At 44.1% G+C, this 19,093-nt stretch overlaps 1 protein-coding gene across 1 annotated transcript in view; it reads right to left on the reverse strand.

Annotated features, from left to right (window-relative positions):
• Positions 1-19,093, reverse strand: part of polr1a (RNA polymerase I subunit A) — a 55,393-nt gene that overhangs the window by 24,903 nt on the left and 11,397 nt on the right. The window contains exons 16-29 of the mRNA XM_083652360.1: positions 18,814-19,005; positions 18,216-18,365; positions 17,724-17,907; positions 17,237-17,319; positions 16,618-16,776; positions 16,317-16,415; positions 12,213-12,365; positions 8,815-8,897; positions 8,124-8,289; positions 5,253-5,376; positions 4,254-4,354; positions 3,917-4,116; positions 2,603-2,770; positions 474-609 (exon numbers count right to left, since the gene is read on the reverse strand). Coding sequence (XP_083508486.1) covers positions 474-609; positions 2,603-2,770; positions 3,917-4,116; positions 4,254-4,354; positions 5,253-5,376; positions 8,124-8,289; positions 8,815-8,897; positions 12,213-12,365; positions 16,317-16,415; positions 16,618-16,776; positions 17,237-17,319; positions 17,724-17,907; positions 18,216-18,365; positions 18,814-19,005 — 1,998 coding nt within the window. The remainder of the gene's footprint in view (positions 1-473; positions 610-2,602; positions 2,771-3,916; positions 4,117-4,253; positions 4,355-5,252; positions 5,377-8,123; positions 8,290-8,814; positions 8,898-12,212; positions 12,366-16,316; positions 16,416-16,617; positions 16,777-17,236; positions 17,320-17,723; positions 17,908-18,215; positions 18,366-18,813; positions 19,006-19,093) is intronic.

Below are 19,093 nucleotides of genomic sequence, written 5' to 3' on the forward strand. Positions count from 1 at the left end.
CATTAACAAGCTTGAAAATGGCGTTCGAGAGGTCACAGTGACCTTGACCTTTGACCACCAAAATCTAATCAGATCATCCTTGAGTCTAAGTCGATGTTTGAGGCAAATTTGATGAAATTCCGTCCAGGCGTTCCTCAGATATCGCGTTAACAAACATCGTACGGACGGACGGACGGACAGCCGTACGGACGGACGTACGTACGGACAACCCGGATCCATAATGCCTCCGGCCTGGCTATCGCCGGCGGAGGCATAAAAAAGAAAACACAAGACGAGACAAGGCAAGAAATCAGAGAAAACCAAGAGAAAACAAAGACCAGACAAGACAAGACAAAAAGCATGTATATTTTGCTTTCACGTGTCTATTTCTGGAGACATGAGAAGACAAAAGACAAGAGGAAACAAAAGAAGACAAGGAGAAAACAAAAAAAGATGAATAAATCTAAGGGGACGAGACGAGAGTGGATCCGTACCTCAGACAGACAGACCCTGGTGAGTTTCTTGCGGAGTGTGTTGACTCTCTTCAAGGCCTTCTTGGTGTTCAGCACTGGAACTCTCATCATAGGAGTCTTGATACTGGGGCTGGCTGTCATCAGGATCTCACGAAGTCTGAGCCAGAGACAGACACATAATTACTAAGTTTACATGAACTCCAATAATCCGTCTATTGACCTTAATCTAAATTAGACAATATTTCTATTAAGGTGTTTACATCAGTTGCTTACTGAATATTCCATTCATATTCCAGTTTACATGCTACAGAGCATAATCTACAGAGCATAGACTGAAGACGTATGCCCACATAGCATCCCTCCTGATTTTTTTTTTACAAGCGATATACAGAGACAAATTGATTCCAAAATCATCCCAAAACAACACCTAAGTACAATCAACAAGTTTCTGACTTTTTAAAGTATGATTCTCATGTTTATGTTTTTACAGAAAAACTACTGGACTGTTTTTCAGCATGGGCCAAGGAAGAACCCATTGCATTCCTGAGCAGATCAGATCTGACTCACTGTCAGAATGTGTGTGTGTGGCTGGCAGCAGGTGTGTGTTGGGTTGGGTTGTAGACGGGTTTGTCCGTTTGACTTTAATGATTAACCCATTAATTGATCGTTAACGTGTTAACGGTTAAGGAAAATGTAAGAAATTTGTTTGCAACCCTAGTGTTAGTCCAAAAGTGGAACATGAGAGAAGAGGGCAGCTTGGTGTGAGGAAGGCAGCCCATGGCAAGTGAAAGAGGGGAGTGAACTTTCCCCGCTGCTGCTCTGACTTGAGTGCTCCTTTAGAAAGGGAGTGAACTTTCCCTGCTGCTGCCCCGACTAACTAGAGTGCTCCTTTAGAAAGGGAGTGAACTTTCCCTGCTGCTGCCCCGACTTGAGTGCTCCTTTAGAAAGGGAGTGAACTTTCCCTGCTGCTGCCCCGACTTGAGTGCTCCTTTAGAAAGGGAGTGAACTTTCCCTGCTGCTGCCCCGACTTGAGTGCTCCTTTAGAAAGGGAGTGAACTTTCCCTGCTGCTGCCCCGACTTGAGTGCTCCTCTAGAAAGGGAGTGAACTTTCCCTGCTGCTGCCCCGACTTGAGTGCTCCTTTAGAAAGGGAGTGAACTTTCCCTGCTGCTGCACCGACTTGAGTGCTCCTTTAGAAAGGGAGTGAACTTTCCCTGCTGCTGCACCGACTAGAGTGCTCCTTTAGAAAGGGAGTGAACTTTCCCTGCTGCTGCCCCGACTTGAGTGCTCCTTTAGAAAGGGAGTGAACTTTCCCTGCTGCTGCCCCGACTTGAGTGCTCCTTTAGAAAGGGAGTGAACTTTCCCTGCTGCTGCACCGACTTGAGTGCTCCTTTAGAAAGGGAGTGAACTTTCCCTGCTGCTGCACCGACTAGAGTGCTCCTTTAGAAAGGGAGTGAACTTTCCCTGCTGCTGCACCGACTTGAGTGCTCCTTTAGAAAGGGAGTGAACTTTCCCTGCTGCTGCACCGACTAGAGTGCTCCTTTAGAAAGGGAGTGAACTTTCCCTGCTGCTGCCCCGACTTGAGTGCTCCTTTAGAAAGGGAGTGAACTTTCCCTGCTGCTGCCCCGACTTGAGTGCTCCTTTAGAAAGGGAGTGAACTTTCCCTGCTGCTGCACCGACTAGAGTGCTCCTCTAGAAAGGGAGTGAACTTTCCCTGCTGCTGCCCCGACTTGAGTGCTCCTTTAGAAAGGGAGTGAACTTTCCCTGCTGCTGCCCCGACTTGAGTACTCCTTTAGAAAGGGAGTGTCGTCAAGCAGTTTGACTGCCGTGCGTGTCGCACAATGCTGTGAAAACTCTGATAGGCTGTCATGGTGGGATTAAGCTGTATAAATGTTTACAATTATGCACTTCAATAATGCGACTAATATCGGAATACTCCACGTCTTATTCGGGTTAATGTAATCAGGAAATGCCGTTTAGATGGCAGTGTCTTATTCAGAGTATTGTCTTAATCGTGTTAATATGGGAATATTGCAGTCCATGTAAATGTATTCAGAGAGAGAGAGAAGAGGAAGGATCGAATTTAGATCATTTAAGACATTCTTAATGAGCAGATAAGTGAATAATGAGTAAGTGAATGGGCGGACAGTACCTAGGTATTCCCAGAGTGACGTTCATTTCTCCCCTGCCAGCAAAGTGGAAGGTGTTGAGTGTCATCTGGGTGGAGGGCTCGCCTATCGACTGGGCTGCCAACAAACCCACCGCTTCCCCCGGATCACACAGTGAACGCTGCCACTTGTAACGCAACAGCTGACGAAGGCTGCAGGCACAGACACAGTGAGATAAAGTGTTAGCATGGAGCCTACTATCACTCTACATAGTGTACGCTAAAGTGTTAGCATGGAGCCACTATAACTCTACATAGTTTATGCTAAAGTGTTAGCATGGAGCCACTATAACTCTACATAGTGTACGCTAACTGTTAGCATGGAGCTACTGTCACTCTACATAGTGTACGCTAAAGTGTTAGCATGGAGCCCCTATAACTCTAGATAGTGTACACTAATTTTTAGCATGGAGCCACGTTAGCCATTTCCACACATGAAGTCTGGACAAATTATTAAACAGCACAGGGAGATTGAACGCAGACAGACCAGACAGAGTAAACAGTTTGAAGAAGAGGAGGTTATTAAAGACAAGACAGAGTTAACAGTTTGCCTGACACTGTCTGGCGTCACAGCATCATCGGCCACTGTAACAATACCGTAGCATTCTGCATCGATACGCTCCTCAGCAAGGAGCATAGTGTCTATGCTCCTATTGGCTAGTGTGTGTGCTCGTTAGTCATTCTCGTGCAGTTCAACCGAGCGGGGCTCACGCTCCCGGCCCGCCTTGCCAGTCAGAGCCCTGAAGCCCCGCCCCACTGTGACGTCAGAGCCCTGAAGACCCGCCCCGCTGTGTTGTGACAGCGCCTACAGCAAACAGCCCCGGTCAGAGCGGCTTGTTTAGTCAAAGTGTATTAATATTCGATTAAATTCCCGGTTCGATTCCCGCCTGGGACGTTGTGGGCGCTGAGGGTGTGTCCCCATCCCTATATCCCCAGTGCCTACTGCTCAGGTGGGCTCATCAAAAGGGCCTTTCTGTGCGGAGTTTGCAAGTTCTCCCCATGCTCCCCTGGGGTTTCCTCCAGATAGGAACACCCCGCTAAAAACATGCAAATAAATAAAATAAATAAAAAATAAATAAATAAAAGTTTCTTAATATTGAACAGCACGTGTCCCAATTGCATCAAATCCGACACTGCAAATTGCAGTAACATTAGAATACAGAAAGTTAACTCTTTATGTTATAGGGGCATTTAAAGGCCCTGTCATCCCAATTCCAAGGGCAATTTGATATTTGAACCCCCGCTCATTTGCGACCCTGATACACACACACACACACACACGCACCCACAGATACACACCTGCTGGCATCTAGGCTGTCTTGGCGCCTCCCGGCTGTGTTTTGCAGGTACTTCTCTGTGATACTGTGGAAGTTTTCGGACACTGATCCGAAGCAGATGTCAGGCCTCAGCACACTCAGACTGGGATCTGGGCAGTGAGACGACTTTCTGCGGTATTTTAATTGGTTGTCTGTGTCCAGCGAACGCCAGCGCTCCACCAGCTGGGGAGGGAGTGTAGTTATATTAGACTTCAGTTTGATTATCTCACACCAAATGCAACGAGGCTGGAAAGAGCATGTCACAGTTTATATTTATTAATTAAATATTTGAATCTGTTCCAATAAATGTGTATGAATACCTGTTGTGTTGCATTGCCTCTGCCGTTGGTCTGCACCGCTTGTCCTCCTTCAGCCTGTTTCAGTTTGCCCATCTTCTTCTGGGAGAACAGCAGGAACGCTCCTGATTCATAGATGAATACGCTAAATAATATGCTAAGTACGGTAACTACAGTGTAGGAATTTAGCCAGGGGCAAGGGCAAAAATGCAGCAAGAAATCTCAGAATGCCCCAAAAAACCATGATCATCCGACATCGATAATTGTATTTTCATTCAATTCATTTAATTTCCACTTCCATTTCCATCTCTAAAACACACTCAGCACTGGCAAGCTGGTTGTCAGAAGAAGACGAAGAACACACTCAAACAAACAGTCCTGTTGTTCACACTACGCTTTAGCAACTTTATGCACCAATTACTATTTTTAAAAGTGCCACCAAAACTGTGTACGGTAAATGCCCCCATTTTTTAAACAGTGGGGGTTGCCCCCAAAATAGTTTTTAATTTCCTACACTGGTTAAGTAGCACATGGCAGATGTTTATAAAGGCAACCTGAAAGAGTTTCTTATTTAAGGATCACTTTGCCAATTTTCAACCAGCTTGATATCATTACAATGTGGGTAGTATATGGAAATTCACCTTGTTCACCTTCCCAAAACTCCCCTTTCATTTGCCGGCAGAAACTCACCTAAACCTGCATTTCACCTAAACCTTGTTCATCGTCATAATCATCATCTTGTGGGAGTCCTCATTTTCCAGCACTTGGAAGTGTCCATGACAGTTCCCAGGTTTTGAAGTAAATGAAGAGTAGTCCCACTTCTCCAGGGACCACTAAACCACTGCCGCCCGGCACTACCGACAATGTAATGATACAAAGCGGGTTGAAAATGGGCAAAGTGATCCTTTAATATTCTGAATGACTCATGAACGTTCAACGTTCCACAACGTACATGATCTGACAAAACTGAAAGCAGCGAACACATCAGATTGTAATATTGCCTTTCCACAGGTTGGGTTGTACCTTGCCGTGGACACGCCCCCTCTCTCTTCGTTTTCCAGCGCTGGACTGCTGCGAAGTGCTGATTGGCTGCCTGGGGGTCCAACTGCAACAAAACCTGATCTAGAGCCTGGGCCTTCCTGATCACCTAATGGGGAGAGAAAAACAACATGGTTGACTCTTTTTTCTCCCCATTATGGACATGCCCACTTTATGCTAATACGTAGAGACAGTCGGCATGTGTGGGAACGCCCACAGAATGTTATACGGCTGGCGCGCAAGTGGGGTAAAATCGCCCATATATCTCAATGGCCTGCCTCACCAAAGGACGGTGCTGCGGCTCTAAACTACAGGTTTGGGTTCTAGAGCAGAACACAACTAGGGATGCGCCGATCCGATACTGGTATCGGGTATCGGCCCCGATATAGCACAAAATTCTAGATCGGGTATCGGTGGCAAATGGCCCGATCCATAGACCGATCCATAGGGGCCATTCTATTCACTCTAATTCTATGTGTGTGCAGCGTGTGACGTCATACGCTAGCAACGTGCTCAGCACGCCTGGGGTAGACTGTTTCCAAACAAGCTGATGTAGGCTAGGCAGGAGCAGCTAACAGCATGGAGCAAGCCAAAGGATCACCTATTTGGAGGTATTTCATGCAAGCTACGCCAACCAGTTTGACACAGGGCTGCCCTGTTGATAAGCTGACATCACACACACGGACCCTCTCTCTCCCTCTCTCATCTCCTTGACGCAGCCGTGCTTGAGAGCAACTCCGACTCCGCAGCTAGTTAACGATCGTTAACGAGCACATGTTGCATGCTGTCCAGAGACAACCTGTCGGTGAAACGCTGTGCAGAGACAATAATATGGACTGTCTATAACCCTGAAGTTTGCGTGAGCACATAGCCTACATGTAAGCTGTGATACTTCTGTTGTGAATAATTCTACCTCATTCTGTTTGTTTGTTTAGAATAGCCTAAGCCTACTTGCGACGGTCTTGTTCAATTGACTGACGGTTTAAGTAGCCTACTTTTCAGATGAAGTTACCTTACTTTATTATCAGTGCTGTTCAGGCTAATGTAGGATTATGTAGGCTAATGTTGATTATTGTGCGCTAATAATAGTAGCCTAATTCTGTATTGCTTTATTGGTGTATGGACACAGTTGAAATGTTTATTACTCTCCCTTATTAAGACAATCTGTTAATATGTGCTAAACAAGAGAGGTTAGTTACTTATATCAATACACAGTGTACTTAGCTATTGTATAACATAAATAACTGTCATATTTGTTGGATTTACATTAAACTCAATAAACTTATTTGCTTATGTTTATTTCAAATCCTGTAATATCTGTATGTTCAACTCAGTTCATGGAAATAATCAAACCTCAAACAACAAAGGATTCTCTGACAGGAATCATTTCCATATTGTACCACCAACCCATGCCAGTTGACGAAGTGCGTAGTATCTTAAATATAAGGTGACTAAGAATGGCAACCATATTACAGTTTCGGCAACCAAAAGCTGATGCCTAGCGACTGCAGGGCTGCATGGGGGAGATGAGAGAGAGAGTCTGTGTGTGATTTATTAATATTGATTTAGGGTTTTAGGAATATAAGAAACATGTTTATTTTGGGGTGCATATTTTGCTGTTTGCTGTCCCTGTTGTTTAAAATGTGGTTGCCACTGAGGCAACCACAGGCCTTTTTTTTTTATGGTTGCCAAGGGCAACTGGACAGCCGTTAATGTCAAGCACTGGTATCGGATCGGTACTCGGTATCGGCCGATACTGGCCCCCCACATATCGGTATCGATATCGGAGGCGAAAAACGTGGATCGGAGCATCCCTAAACACAACGAGACATCGCCTCAACCTACGCAGTCATTTTAAATATCAGGCCTAAATACTCCAATTACTCAAGACTCTTATGATAACTTGCTATGATTTGTTCAGAGGTTTCTGACAATGATTTGAATACGTTCATTATTTTAAAGTTGAAGCACTTACTAAACATTAGCTTTAGAATGTTTAGATTAAATGTCAAAGACACAACATTGAGGGTAAGCCATTCACCGATACCCCCAGAAAATCTCCCTCTTTTTCACAGCCCAATGTTGGCAGGTATGATTTATAGTTTTATATTATTATATTATAGTTTTAGAATGCAGATGGTTCCAATACAATGACATCTAATCAATGTTGCGCTTATGAGGGGGTCCTTGGAAGATTTTCCCCTGTAAGTTTGGGAACCCCTGGTCTACAAGATGTGTCATCATATTTATCCAATCACTGAGGAAAGCAATGTAGTTCAAGATTAGAATGCTCAGAGAGTGTTTTTGTGTGTAGTACATATTTATCCCCAGTGGCCATGTTGGAGTGCCGTAGGGCCCATGAACTACACCGTCACTGTAGCAGCCATTTTGGCCAGTGTCGCCCACTGAGGAGGAAGCACTGAATTTGACAAGGCTGCAGTCTTTCTCCATCCACTTTCATTGTCGAATGTGGATCAGTGTCCATCCATCGTGGGGATGTGCCAGAGATGCTCACAAGTCATTTTTGAGTCTTTGAGCTAGAGCCCAAGTTAGGTCTCAAGTCTTTGGTCACAAGTCCAAGTCAAGTCTCAAGTCTCTTACGGATGAGTGTTCTATCACCTGCTGCATGCCATCCGGTCTGCTTAAACACTGCATAGCTAAAACGAAGGGAAAAAATAAAAATAAAGATTGTTCCCGACACGAGTCCCAAATCTTGAGACCGATTCAAGTGTTGTCTTTTGAGGACGAGTGTGAAGTCAAGTCTCAAGTCACTGTGTGCGACTAAAGTGCAACTAGAGTCCAAGTCCCCATCTCTGGTGTGTGCACGTGCATTGTTGTCGCCGGTGTGCACTTTACCTCGTAGTTGTTCTCTATGAAGGGGAACTGTCTGGGCTGAAGGAACTGAGTCTTGGGGACGTCCAGCCCGTCTTCGCCGTACAGGAACTGGACCACAGATCCATCGCTGTCCCGCACCGTCAGATCATACTGAACCACCAGCCCCTCCAGGTGCTTTATAACACACCTAATACATGCAATAATACAAGCACGGAGAGAGAAGAGAGGAGATGAAAGCAGATTCAAGTCAGGTGTTTCCACGCCCAATTCCTCAAATTCAAGAACGTCACCCAAAACGGCATAATTTGAGACACCGATTAACGAACACTGAGAATTTTTATGAGAACTCGCAGGCTTTAGAGAAACTCACAGACAACAATTACACGCAGAAACATGAATCTACTTTAAAAGTAAAATTTCTGTGTTCTCAGTTGGTCAAATAGCCCCAACTATGCGGCAAACTTGTAACTGCTGGAAACTAACTGGGAGTGAAAACACTCTGTGTCTAAAATTTTAATGATGATGTGTCGTTTTTCCTATGGCTCCTCTTCCTATAACGGTGTTTGTTTAAGCTGTGGCTAGAATTCGCCTTTGTTTTTGTGGCTAGCACCAGCGAGGCAAGTCATGCAGTCTCATTTTCCTTTTCTTTTTTTGTGTGCCAGCCACAGTCTAGAAACAGACTTTTGTGTTATTAGGGAGCTTATGTTTTTACCTCTGCAGGTAACCTGATCTGGAGGTTTTGACAGCTGTGTCCACCAGGCCCTCTCTGCCAGCCATACAGTGGAAGAAAAATTCCTGCAATTGAGAAAAACATTGGGAAAGACATACGATTAATTGTGTCATATTTAGGATTGTTATTGATTATTTTCCTATTTTAATCTAAATGGCTAAATTTATGTATTACAGATAGCTTTTAGGTTGAGTTCCAGTGTACAGATCTACTTAAATATTTTAACATACCTGGAATAAAGAGCACCAGATTCTTATGGCAGACTGAGAAAGACAAGCCAGGGTGTGTGTGTTGCTCACAATGTTATTGCATCAGTGATGTCACAATGACTCCTTGTGTGTGTGCCCCATTATCTCATCACTGATGACATCATCAGTGTATGTGTGTGCCCCCGTATGACATCACTGATCAGTCTTGTCACAATGCCTCCTTGTGTGTGTATGTGTGACATCACTGATCAGTCTTGTCACAATGCCTCCTTGTGTGTGTGGGCCCTTATGACATCACTTTTGACATCATCATTGATGACATCACATCATTAGCCTAATTAGCCTAATTAAACAATCCGGCTCCGTCAGGTCACCTGCACGGGTGCCCTTTACACACCCTGAAGGTTTCAGCCCGATCGCACATAAAACGGCATAGCTGTGGCCGAACACAGAACTTGAAACAAACAAAGTCCACATACTCAATTTTATAGATAGATAGATAGATAGATATATGTTACTGATAGGGATGCACCGATTGCCATTTTCTTGGCCGATTCCGATTTCCGATTTTTGAATAGTCTGACTTGCCGATACCGATTTTTGCCGATTCCGATTTTTTTTTCTAAAAACAACAATTGACAGCTTACACAAACATTTTTGTAACTTTGTTTGAAAATTAAGATTCATAGAACAATTCTTACATCTAATGGGGATCCAAATAAACAAATAAACAATGAAGTAGGACCATCTCACTCAAACACATCTCAAAATAAAAGTGTTCCAGGTTAGGCTACTGGACAGAGCTTTTTTGTGCAAATACAATGAATACAAAAATTAAATTAAATCCAATAGCCTATATCCCACAGCTATCATGCATTTACTTTTCCAAAAGAAAACAGGTGCAACAGAACATCAAAATGATCCATGGACAAGGAGTTTATAGACTGGCTCCAGACCAGTCCTCTTGAGTAGAGGGGAAATTAGTTTATGAGTTACAGTAACGATCTTCAGTCTGAATATCAGGCGGAGTTTACACACAGTCCGAAGTTTGGTATGCGTATTTTTATCTGCCATCCGAAAAAATATCATCACGCACAGAAAACGTTGCACACTTGCATTTTTATTATTATGTCCGTCGTTCTCATGTCGTTCTATTTGCAATACGAAACAAATAGTCTCTCCTGTATCCACCACATTGCAACATGAGTGACAGGCTGAGGCAGCAGCGCTGATGTGGAATGGAAAAGGCAGGTCGGGGAATGGTTATACTGGACACAATGCTCACGTTCACCTCGCCAAGCCGGCTGTGCGCGGTGGCGGGTTGCTGGAGGACCGCTTCCCGGGAAAAGAGAGCAGAGAGAGAGGGGCCAGTGAGGTGAAGCGAGCCGCTCAGACTGGACTCCAGCCGAGCGGGACTCGGCCGCATCTCTGTCTCCACGGCTTATTTTCGACTTGCATGTGACAAACTGCGAGCTTTGTCTACTTCACTGACGGTGAAAAAAATCCACAACGAGGAAGGTATGCTGGCGTGTGTGGCGTGGTGGCTGGGTGCCTGTCTCGGTGCTTTGGGGTGCGCGCACGTCATGTGAAAATCGGCTCACAGAATCGGCTATTTAGAGTGACCGGCGCAGATCACCGATCGAGGCCGATCACGTGAAAATCGGCCATTTCCGGTCACGTGCCGATCGTTCGTGCATCCCTAGTTACTGAGATATGTTACTGTATGTCCTATTTTTCAAGACCAGGGACCATGTTGGAAATAAGTGTCCGCACTTTTACATGTACATCCCTTGGATTTTGCTGTCTTTTATATCCATAATAAATTCAATCAATCAATCAATCAATCAATCAATCAAATGCAAAGACTTGCATGCAATATGATTATTACATGCCATCTAGCTAATGGGTTCATCAAGTTTAGATAACTCATATGTCAAGTTGCGATTGGGATCGTTTCATACGAAATGATGAAACTGTTGTGGTGTGCTGTCGCAGCATTACACCATCAACAAAACACCATGTTATTGATTTTCTGTTTACAGTATTCACAAGCTAAAGGTGCTCTGTTTCAATGTTTTTTTTTTTACCTAATGCTCACATTTGGGATTTGGGCTTGCCACAGCTAAAACAAAACATTTTCATAGTCAGTGTAATCACTAATGATGCATCACTGCAGCCCTAGTTATAATAATGCTCATGATGAAAGGATGCGCAACCACTAGAGCTGCCGAAAATAATCGATTCAGAGATGCATCGCGATGCTTAATAGGACGATTCTGAATCGATTAACAAATATCAAAAATCGATTATTTAATTTTTTTTTTTTTTTTTTTTTTTTTTTAATAATCAAATAAAATAGAATGTAAGTACATGCAGTTGTTTATTTTAATTATGGATCATAATTCAATGCAATTCCAAATGCACTTTTATTTTAAAAGTAGCCACACAGTGAGAAAAAAGAAAGTGAGAAAAAATAAATCATGTATTGCGGAAAAAGTGATGCATCGATTTAAGATGCATCGTATAATCGAATCGAATCGAATCGTAGACTTGTATAATCGAATCGTATCGAATCGTGAGATCAGTGAAGATGCACAGCTCTAGCGACCACTAGAATGCTTTCACTTGTGGCATTTGGCAGCTTGCTTCCCACAACACTTAACCATTTACGTAGATGGTTACAGTGTAAAATGGTATCAAGCTCACTAAAACAGTCCTCAAATTTGATGACCCCTAAGCTGACACAAATTAGACCACAGACCCCCATTTGATAAGATTTTGTGTAATATTTTTGTTTTTAAATGTTTTATTACAGAAAGTGTATGAAACCAATGACCAAAAATAGTCATACATTATGGATGGAATTATAGTGAAAATAAATGATTTCCCCTCAAGGACCCCCAGACCCCACTTTGAGAACAAATGCAGAGTGATACTCAACCCGAGGTTGTGACTCGTTTATTTATTTATTTTAAGTAGGACTTAATCCTACTTAAAATAAACATCTAAGAATAAGTAATGGGAGGAAAGGGACTTTTTTGGATTGTGGCTCTTGCAAAGATTTTTTTTTGTCAATGTGGTTCTTGAGTAGGGAAAAGGTTGAGTACCACTGCTAGGGAGTATGTTGCCACATCACATGAATCTTCCACACAACACACACTCTTCTTCTACCTGTGGTTTGATGCCCGTGAGGAACCGTCCAGAAACGAAGCCCCCTGCACCAGGCAACGAGTCATATGGCTGGTAGCAGGGCAACGATTTACCAGAGGGCATCAGTGGTGGCCGACGGCCCTCCAGCTCAATCTGACCTAGCAAACACGAGATCTGAAACAAACAAGCAAGCAAACACACACATCAGGGCAGTGTTTTCAGGCAAAATGTGACTCCATGTAATCCTTGATAAATACCCACATGAGCACACTGGGTATATTATACTATTAAAGCAAATAGTTTGATTTTCTAGGTTACTAGCCTAAGACTGTGTGTCCATATAGTCACAAAGGGCTGAGAATAGTAGGTTAAGACTGTGTGTCCATAGTCACAGAGGGCTGAGAATAGTAGGGTAAGACTGTGTGTCCATATAGTCACAAAGTGCTGAGAATAGTAGGGTAAGACTGTGTGTCCATATAGTCACAAAGGGCTGAGAATAGTAGGGTAAGACTGTGTGTCCATATAGTCACAAAGGGCTGAGAATAGTAGGTTAAGACTGTGTGTCCATAGTCACAAAGGGCTGAGAATAGTAGGGTAAGACTGTGTGTCCATATAGTCACAGAGGGCTGAGAATAGTAGGGTAAGACTGTGTGTCCATATAGTCACAAAGGGCTGAGAATAGTAGGGTAAGACTGTGTGTCCATATAGTCACAGAGGGCTGAGAATAGTAGGGTAAGACTGTGTGTCCATATAGTCACAGAGGGCTGAGAATAGTAGGGTAAGACTGTGTGTCCATATAGTCACAGAGGGCTGAGAATAGTAGGGTAAGACTGTGTGTCCATATAGTCACAGAGGGCTGAGAATAGTAGGGTAAGGCTGTGTGTCCATAGTCACAAAGGGCTGAGAATAGTAGGGTAAGACTGTGTGTCCATATAGTCACAAAGGGCTGAGAATAGTAGGGTAAGACTGTGTGTCCATATAGTCACAGAGGGCTGAGAATAGTAGGTTAAGACTGTGTGTCCATATAGTCACAGAGGGCTGAGAATAGTAGGGGAAGTGTGGACTGTGTGTCCATAGTGTTTTGTTCTCAGCTCCAGCGCCCTTCCCTCATTAAAAGCAACAGGAGGCAGCCACAAGGTGCACAAAGGCGGCCGCTCCAGAAAAGAGCTGGATTATTTATTTTTTCCCCCAAAGCGGAGCACTTTCAAAGGTTACGAAATGTTAAAACTTTTCAGAACAGCGCTGGGTGACGCAAACCGCTTTTTCCAGCAAACCAATTGCAATGATGGAGAAGCTGGCCATTTCCATAGCCGTCTTTCTCCTCACAAAAAGCGCTCAAGGGGAAACAAAAAACAAAAAACAAAAACAAACTAGAACGACCGCAACGCGGACTTATGCCTCCGCCATTAGTTCATTCTGGGGTCCAAATCGCCATTTGAGGCAAATTGGAAGAGATTCCGTCAAGGCGCTCCTGTGATGTTGCATTACAGAGCTTGGAAATTGGGCGTGTGAGAGGTCACAGTGACCTTGAACTTTGACCACCAAAATGTAATCAGTTCATCCTTGAGTCCAAGTCGGTGTTTGAGACAAGTTTGAATAAATTCCGTCAAGGCATTCCTGAGATATCGCGTTAACAAGCTTGAAAATGGCGTTCGAGAGCTCACCTTGACCTTTGAACTTTGACCACCAAAGTCTAATCAGATCATCCTTGAGTCTAAGGCGATGTTTGAGGCAAATTTGATGAAAGTCCGCCAAGGCATTCGTGAGATATCGCGTTAACAAGCTGGAAAATGGCGTTTGAGAGGTCACAGTGACCATGACCTTTGACCTTTGACCAGCAAAATTTAATCAGTTCATCCTTGAGTCCAAGTCGATGTTTGAGACAAGTTTGATTAAATTCCGTCAAGGCATTCCTGAGATATCACGTTAACAAGCTTGAAAATGGCGTTCGAGAGGTGACAGTGACCTTGACCTTTTACTTTTGACCACCAAAATGTAATCAGTTCATCCTTGAGTCTAAGTACCGTAAATTCCGGACTATAAGACGCACCGGTCTATAAGCCGCACCTTCAAAGGTGACTATTTTTTTCTTCTATAAGCCGCACCGGACTATAAGCCGCGGGTGTTTTGATGTTTAATTACCATATGAAAGGCTTCGTGCACAGAGGGGATTGTCGGGAAATAGATGACTGTTTGGGGAAGCTCCCATTTATTAACATTTCAACAAAACAAAAGTCAGGTCACTAATCCCCAGACAAAATCACACATTGTGGTATTTTTTGTTTTTTTTACAGTGCACACAGTGTCCGCGGTGTGGTGAAAAGAGGGCAAGAGAGGAAATTAAAACAGAAGTGGATTTATAGTTAGAAAGAGTGCTAAAGAAGAGAGAATTCCGTTTTTTATTTTTTTATTTTAGTTACTCACAGTACTATTGACCAGTCCAACTCAAAAGATATTCGGCAGTTTCACTTTGAGCTCTTGTTCCGCCGCTGTCCATCAATGGTTATGACGAGTCTCGCTGGGTACAGTACGCCAAAGCGATATCCATTGACTCGATGATGCTGTTGTATGTTGCGCGTTTCTGTTGCACCAACGCGGACGGTGAGGGGCTTCTTCCCCGCAGCCTGGAGGATGAGTTGACGGTCGGGCCAGCGGAGTAGGCAGATGAAGATGGCCCTCGGTGGCAGGCCGGGGTCTGGACGTGGCCGAGGCGCCCGGTGTGCGGGAGAAAGGAGGAGGAGGAGAAACCGCCACCTCCACAGCCAGCCACCTCACACACCCCAACTGTTTAATAGTGCCCGGCTCGCATGCCTCTCGGTCGGCTGGCCGGACAATATGCACCCCGCTGCAGCAGGCAGCAGCAGCTTCGGGAGGTTTTCTCACTGTGTTCGGGACTTCGGCTCTAACTCGGCCAGATGGCTGGACACGAGTGAAACTCTTCACGGTTGCATTATTTTCTTTAGTGAGTGAGTGGATGGACTTCTGCACGTTTTCAAACTTGTTTTCAAGCTGCTCAAAACCTCTGAGCGATGTCGGACTTAATCGATAGTGTTTCACGGAGTAAAAGTTTAGCCCAAGCGGTGTATCTCCAGCCTCCAGCAGGTGAGTCATTTCCTCATTCATGGCGTGATTGCTTCGTCTTTTTCTTTCTGCTTACCTGTGTTGTGTTATGTTATGTTATGTTATGTTGTTAAAAGAGGGCAAGAGAGGAAATTAAAACAGAAGTGGATTTATAGTTAGAAAGAGTGCTAAAAAAGAGAGATTTTTTTTTTTTTTTGGAAAAAATCCATAGATAAGACGCACCGTTATATAAGCCGCAGGGGGCAAAAAAGGCCAAAAAACGGGAAAAAAGCCGCGGCTTATAGTCCGGAATTTACGGTAGATGTTTGAGGCAAATTTGATGAAATTCCGTCAAGGTATTCATGAGATATCGCGTTAACAAGCTGGAAAATGGCGTTTGAGAGGTCACAGTGACCTTGACCTTTGACCACCAAAATGTAATCAGTTCATCCTTGAGTCCAAGTCCATGTTTGAGACAAGTTTGATTAAATTCCGTCAAGGCATTCCTGAGATATCGTGTTAACAAGCTTGAAAATGGCATTCGAGAGGTCACAGTGACCTTGACCTTTGACCTTTGACCACCAAAATCTAATCAGTTCATTCTTGAGTCCAAGTCGATGTTTGAGACAAGTTTGATTAAATTCCGTCAAGGCATTCCTGAGATATCGCGTTAACAAGCTTGAAAATGGCGTTCGAGAGGTCACAGTGACCTTGAACTTTGACCTTTGACCACCAAAATCTAATCAAATCATCCTTGAGTCTAAGTCGATGTTTGAGGCAAATTTGATTAAATTCCGTCCAGGCGTTCCTCAGATATCGCGTTAACAAACATCGTACGGACGGACGTACGGACGGACGTACGGCCGTACGGACGGACAACCCGGATCCATAATGCCTCCGGCCTGGCTATCGCCGGCGGAGGCATAAAAAACTGTGATAAATGCTATGTGGACACGTCCTAACGGTCATTTTGGTTTTGTGGGAGAAAACAAGTTTTGGTGATGGAAACCATTTAATCTCTAGAGAAAAACGCTTAATGGGAAGGGGGGGGGGGGGGGGGGGTACCTGCATGGTGTTAACAGTCGATCCCTTGGCTCCTGATTGGACCATCAGCTGGAGGTTGTTGTCTGGGAAAGAAGTGTGGAGGCCGATCGGCATACACACCTACAAACACATATATACCATTTCATCATGACCATATTAAGGAACGTGGAGGCCAGCAGGCCCACACTTCAGGTCTCCAATGTTAAAGTTTCTCTGTTGCATTTATCATAATATGTATAGATATATAGTGCACCTCTACAGTAACCCTACTATATGTGCTACTGCAGCAGTAGTAGCAGCAGCAGCGACCGTGACTGGTTACCTTGTTAATATCATTGTTCACTTGGTTGGCCACCTCTTTGAACTTTTGGTCAGCCAGGTTGAAGTCTCTCTGGTCCGGGTTGAGGTGAGCGTCTTGCCAGCGGCTCTGAGCCTCAGCTTGATCCACATTGGAGGGCAGGATGAATGCTGCCTGTAGGGCCTGGGGGATAGAGGGACAGGAATCAAATCAGTCGTCGTTTTTTTACTGGATTCGTTTCATGACGTTCAAACACATTTAAAGACCCTGGAATCCCAACATAAATATGCATTTTGAGTTCATCACACCGCAGGAACATATGTTAATAAGCCACCAGCCAAATCTGAATGATGATGAACGTCGCAAAGTATATACATTCAGGTTTGAAAGTCATGGAGAAACAAGCAAAAATCTCTGCTCTGTCTCCATCTAGGATTGTGTGGGTGTGTCGCATTGAACCTCCTGGCTATCGCCGGCGGAGGCATAAAAATCTAATAAAATAATGGGAGGAAAGCGACGTTTTGGGGGATTGTGGCTCTTGCAAAGTTTGTTTTTTGTTAGTGTGGCTCCTGAGTAGGGCAAGGTTGAGTACCATTGCTCTAGACTGTTCATCCCAATGGGACAGGCTGGTGCTAAAACTCACCTTGGTGCCGCAGTTTAGTGACTCCATAATGAGCTTTTTCCTCTGTCTGTTGGCCCCCGGTTTCACCAGGATGTCCTCAACACCTACACACACACACAATATTTACACACATAAAGTCATAACACATCATGTCGCAAACAGCTAAATTAGCATCATAGCACTCATCAGACTTGTGCACTGGGTTTTTGCAGAGATTTATCATATTTCAAAGGCCTTGTGTAAAGAAATGAAATTTCTGGAATGAAATGGAACTGCCTCTTGTGATGTCAGGCCCAGCAGAACATCCAGCAACAAGTGATGTCACAGGTGTTTAACACCCATTTAGAATGCCACATTCTTCTGCATATATCTGCCCTGGGGGGTCTATAAAAAAAAATGTTTTGGGGGGTATTTTTGTACTAATCATGAGCCCAAAATGTAAATTCCTTAAAAAATGTAACCTGCACCATGCTCTTAAAAGTGAGTGTATGTGTATGTGGGATGTTACCCAGGGTAAAGCCTTTGTAGAGCTGCAGGTAGGCAGTGAAGAGTCGGGCCAGACAGCTCAACAGTTTGCCACTGGTCCCCCCTCCGTACAGCTCGTAACAGCAGTGCACCAGCCCGTAGGCTGACGAGCCGTAATGAGCTTTGTCCAACACACCCATTAACAGCTCGCCCTGACGAATCACCACCTAGGAAGCAAGGAGAAGAGAGAAGGGAAAGGATAGACAAGATATTGCCATTTTGTGAATTTTGTGAAAATATCTTACAAAATATTACATTAAAGAAGGGCTTTTTTGCAAAGTAAAGAATAAATGAAAAATAAATAACTACAATTCTTCTGACAGATCTGAGAAATCTGATTGAATGAATGAATGAATTAGCCATTTGTCTCTTTGGGCCATGACACACAGGGAACATACATATTACATATTAGGCCAATTTAGATGAACAATTTTGCCAAAAATTCTAACCAACAATAACTTGTGACGATACCCACCTGGGAGTCACACATGCTGTCAGGACTGTACCCCGGTGCGGCTCTTGGTGGGACTTGAATCCAAGCCTTGCTGGGGATCTTCGACCTGCCAATCAGGTTGAGAGGCACGGCCTTCTGTGGGATTACATTGAGCAGGAGGGTAGACACCACCTGCAAGTCACGCCAAATTACATTTCATTAAAGACAATTACATAACAAGTCCTCAGTCATGTTCTTTGCATGTAGACATTTTCTGTCATCATAGCCTCCCTGCTTTCCTGTCTATAGTGAGGCAAAGTGGAATGTCACTTCACTTCCTGCTTCAGCACCAGAGATCTTCATCCACCATTTATTTCCCCATAGACATTTCGTAAAATGATTATAAAATAGTTTTACTTTGTCGAACCAAACGGTTCAGCTAACGCTATAATCTGGAGAGACCATAGAACATTTCACTCGGACCAAAACTTAAAAAAACATCATCGAAAAAAGATTTTCTTTAACCCGCATATTTTTTAACGTTTTGGTCCCAGTGAAATGGGACCAAAACATGTGACAAACACTATGTGGACACACGCCCTTAGGGGTTCAGTTCAACTTTAAGGATATAGAGTCATACCTGTTTTCCTGTCCATAGCTGGTGTGGTTTGAGTATGGCTGGGGGCAGCAGTTGAACTCTGCCTGGTCTGTCGGTCAGCCCTCTGTACACCAGCTCAGTGTACTGGTCTCTGGTGAAGAAACAACTCCGCATCGTCATCCTCGTGCCCGACACCATGTGGTCCTGGATCAGCCCCGCTAAAGGTTTACCATCCTAGAGAGAGACAGACAAATGACTGATGACCTTGTGTGTGTGTGTGTGTGTGTGTGTGTGTGTGTGTGTGTGTGTGTGCGTGCGTGCA

This window comes from Poromitra crassiceps (genome assembly GCF_964638095.1).
Source record: "Poromitra crassiceps genome assembly, chromosome: 15".
Lineage (NCBI taxonomy): Eukaryota > Metazoa > Chordata > Actinopteri > Beryciformes > Melamphaidae > Poromitra > Poromitra crassiceps.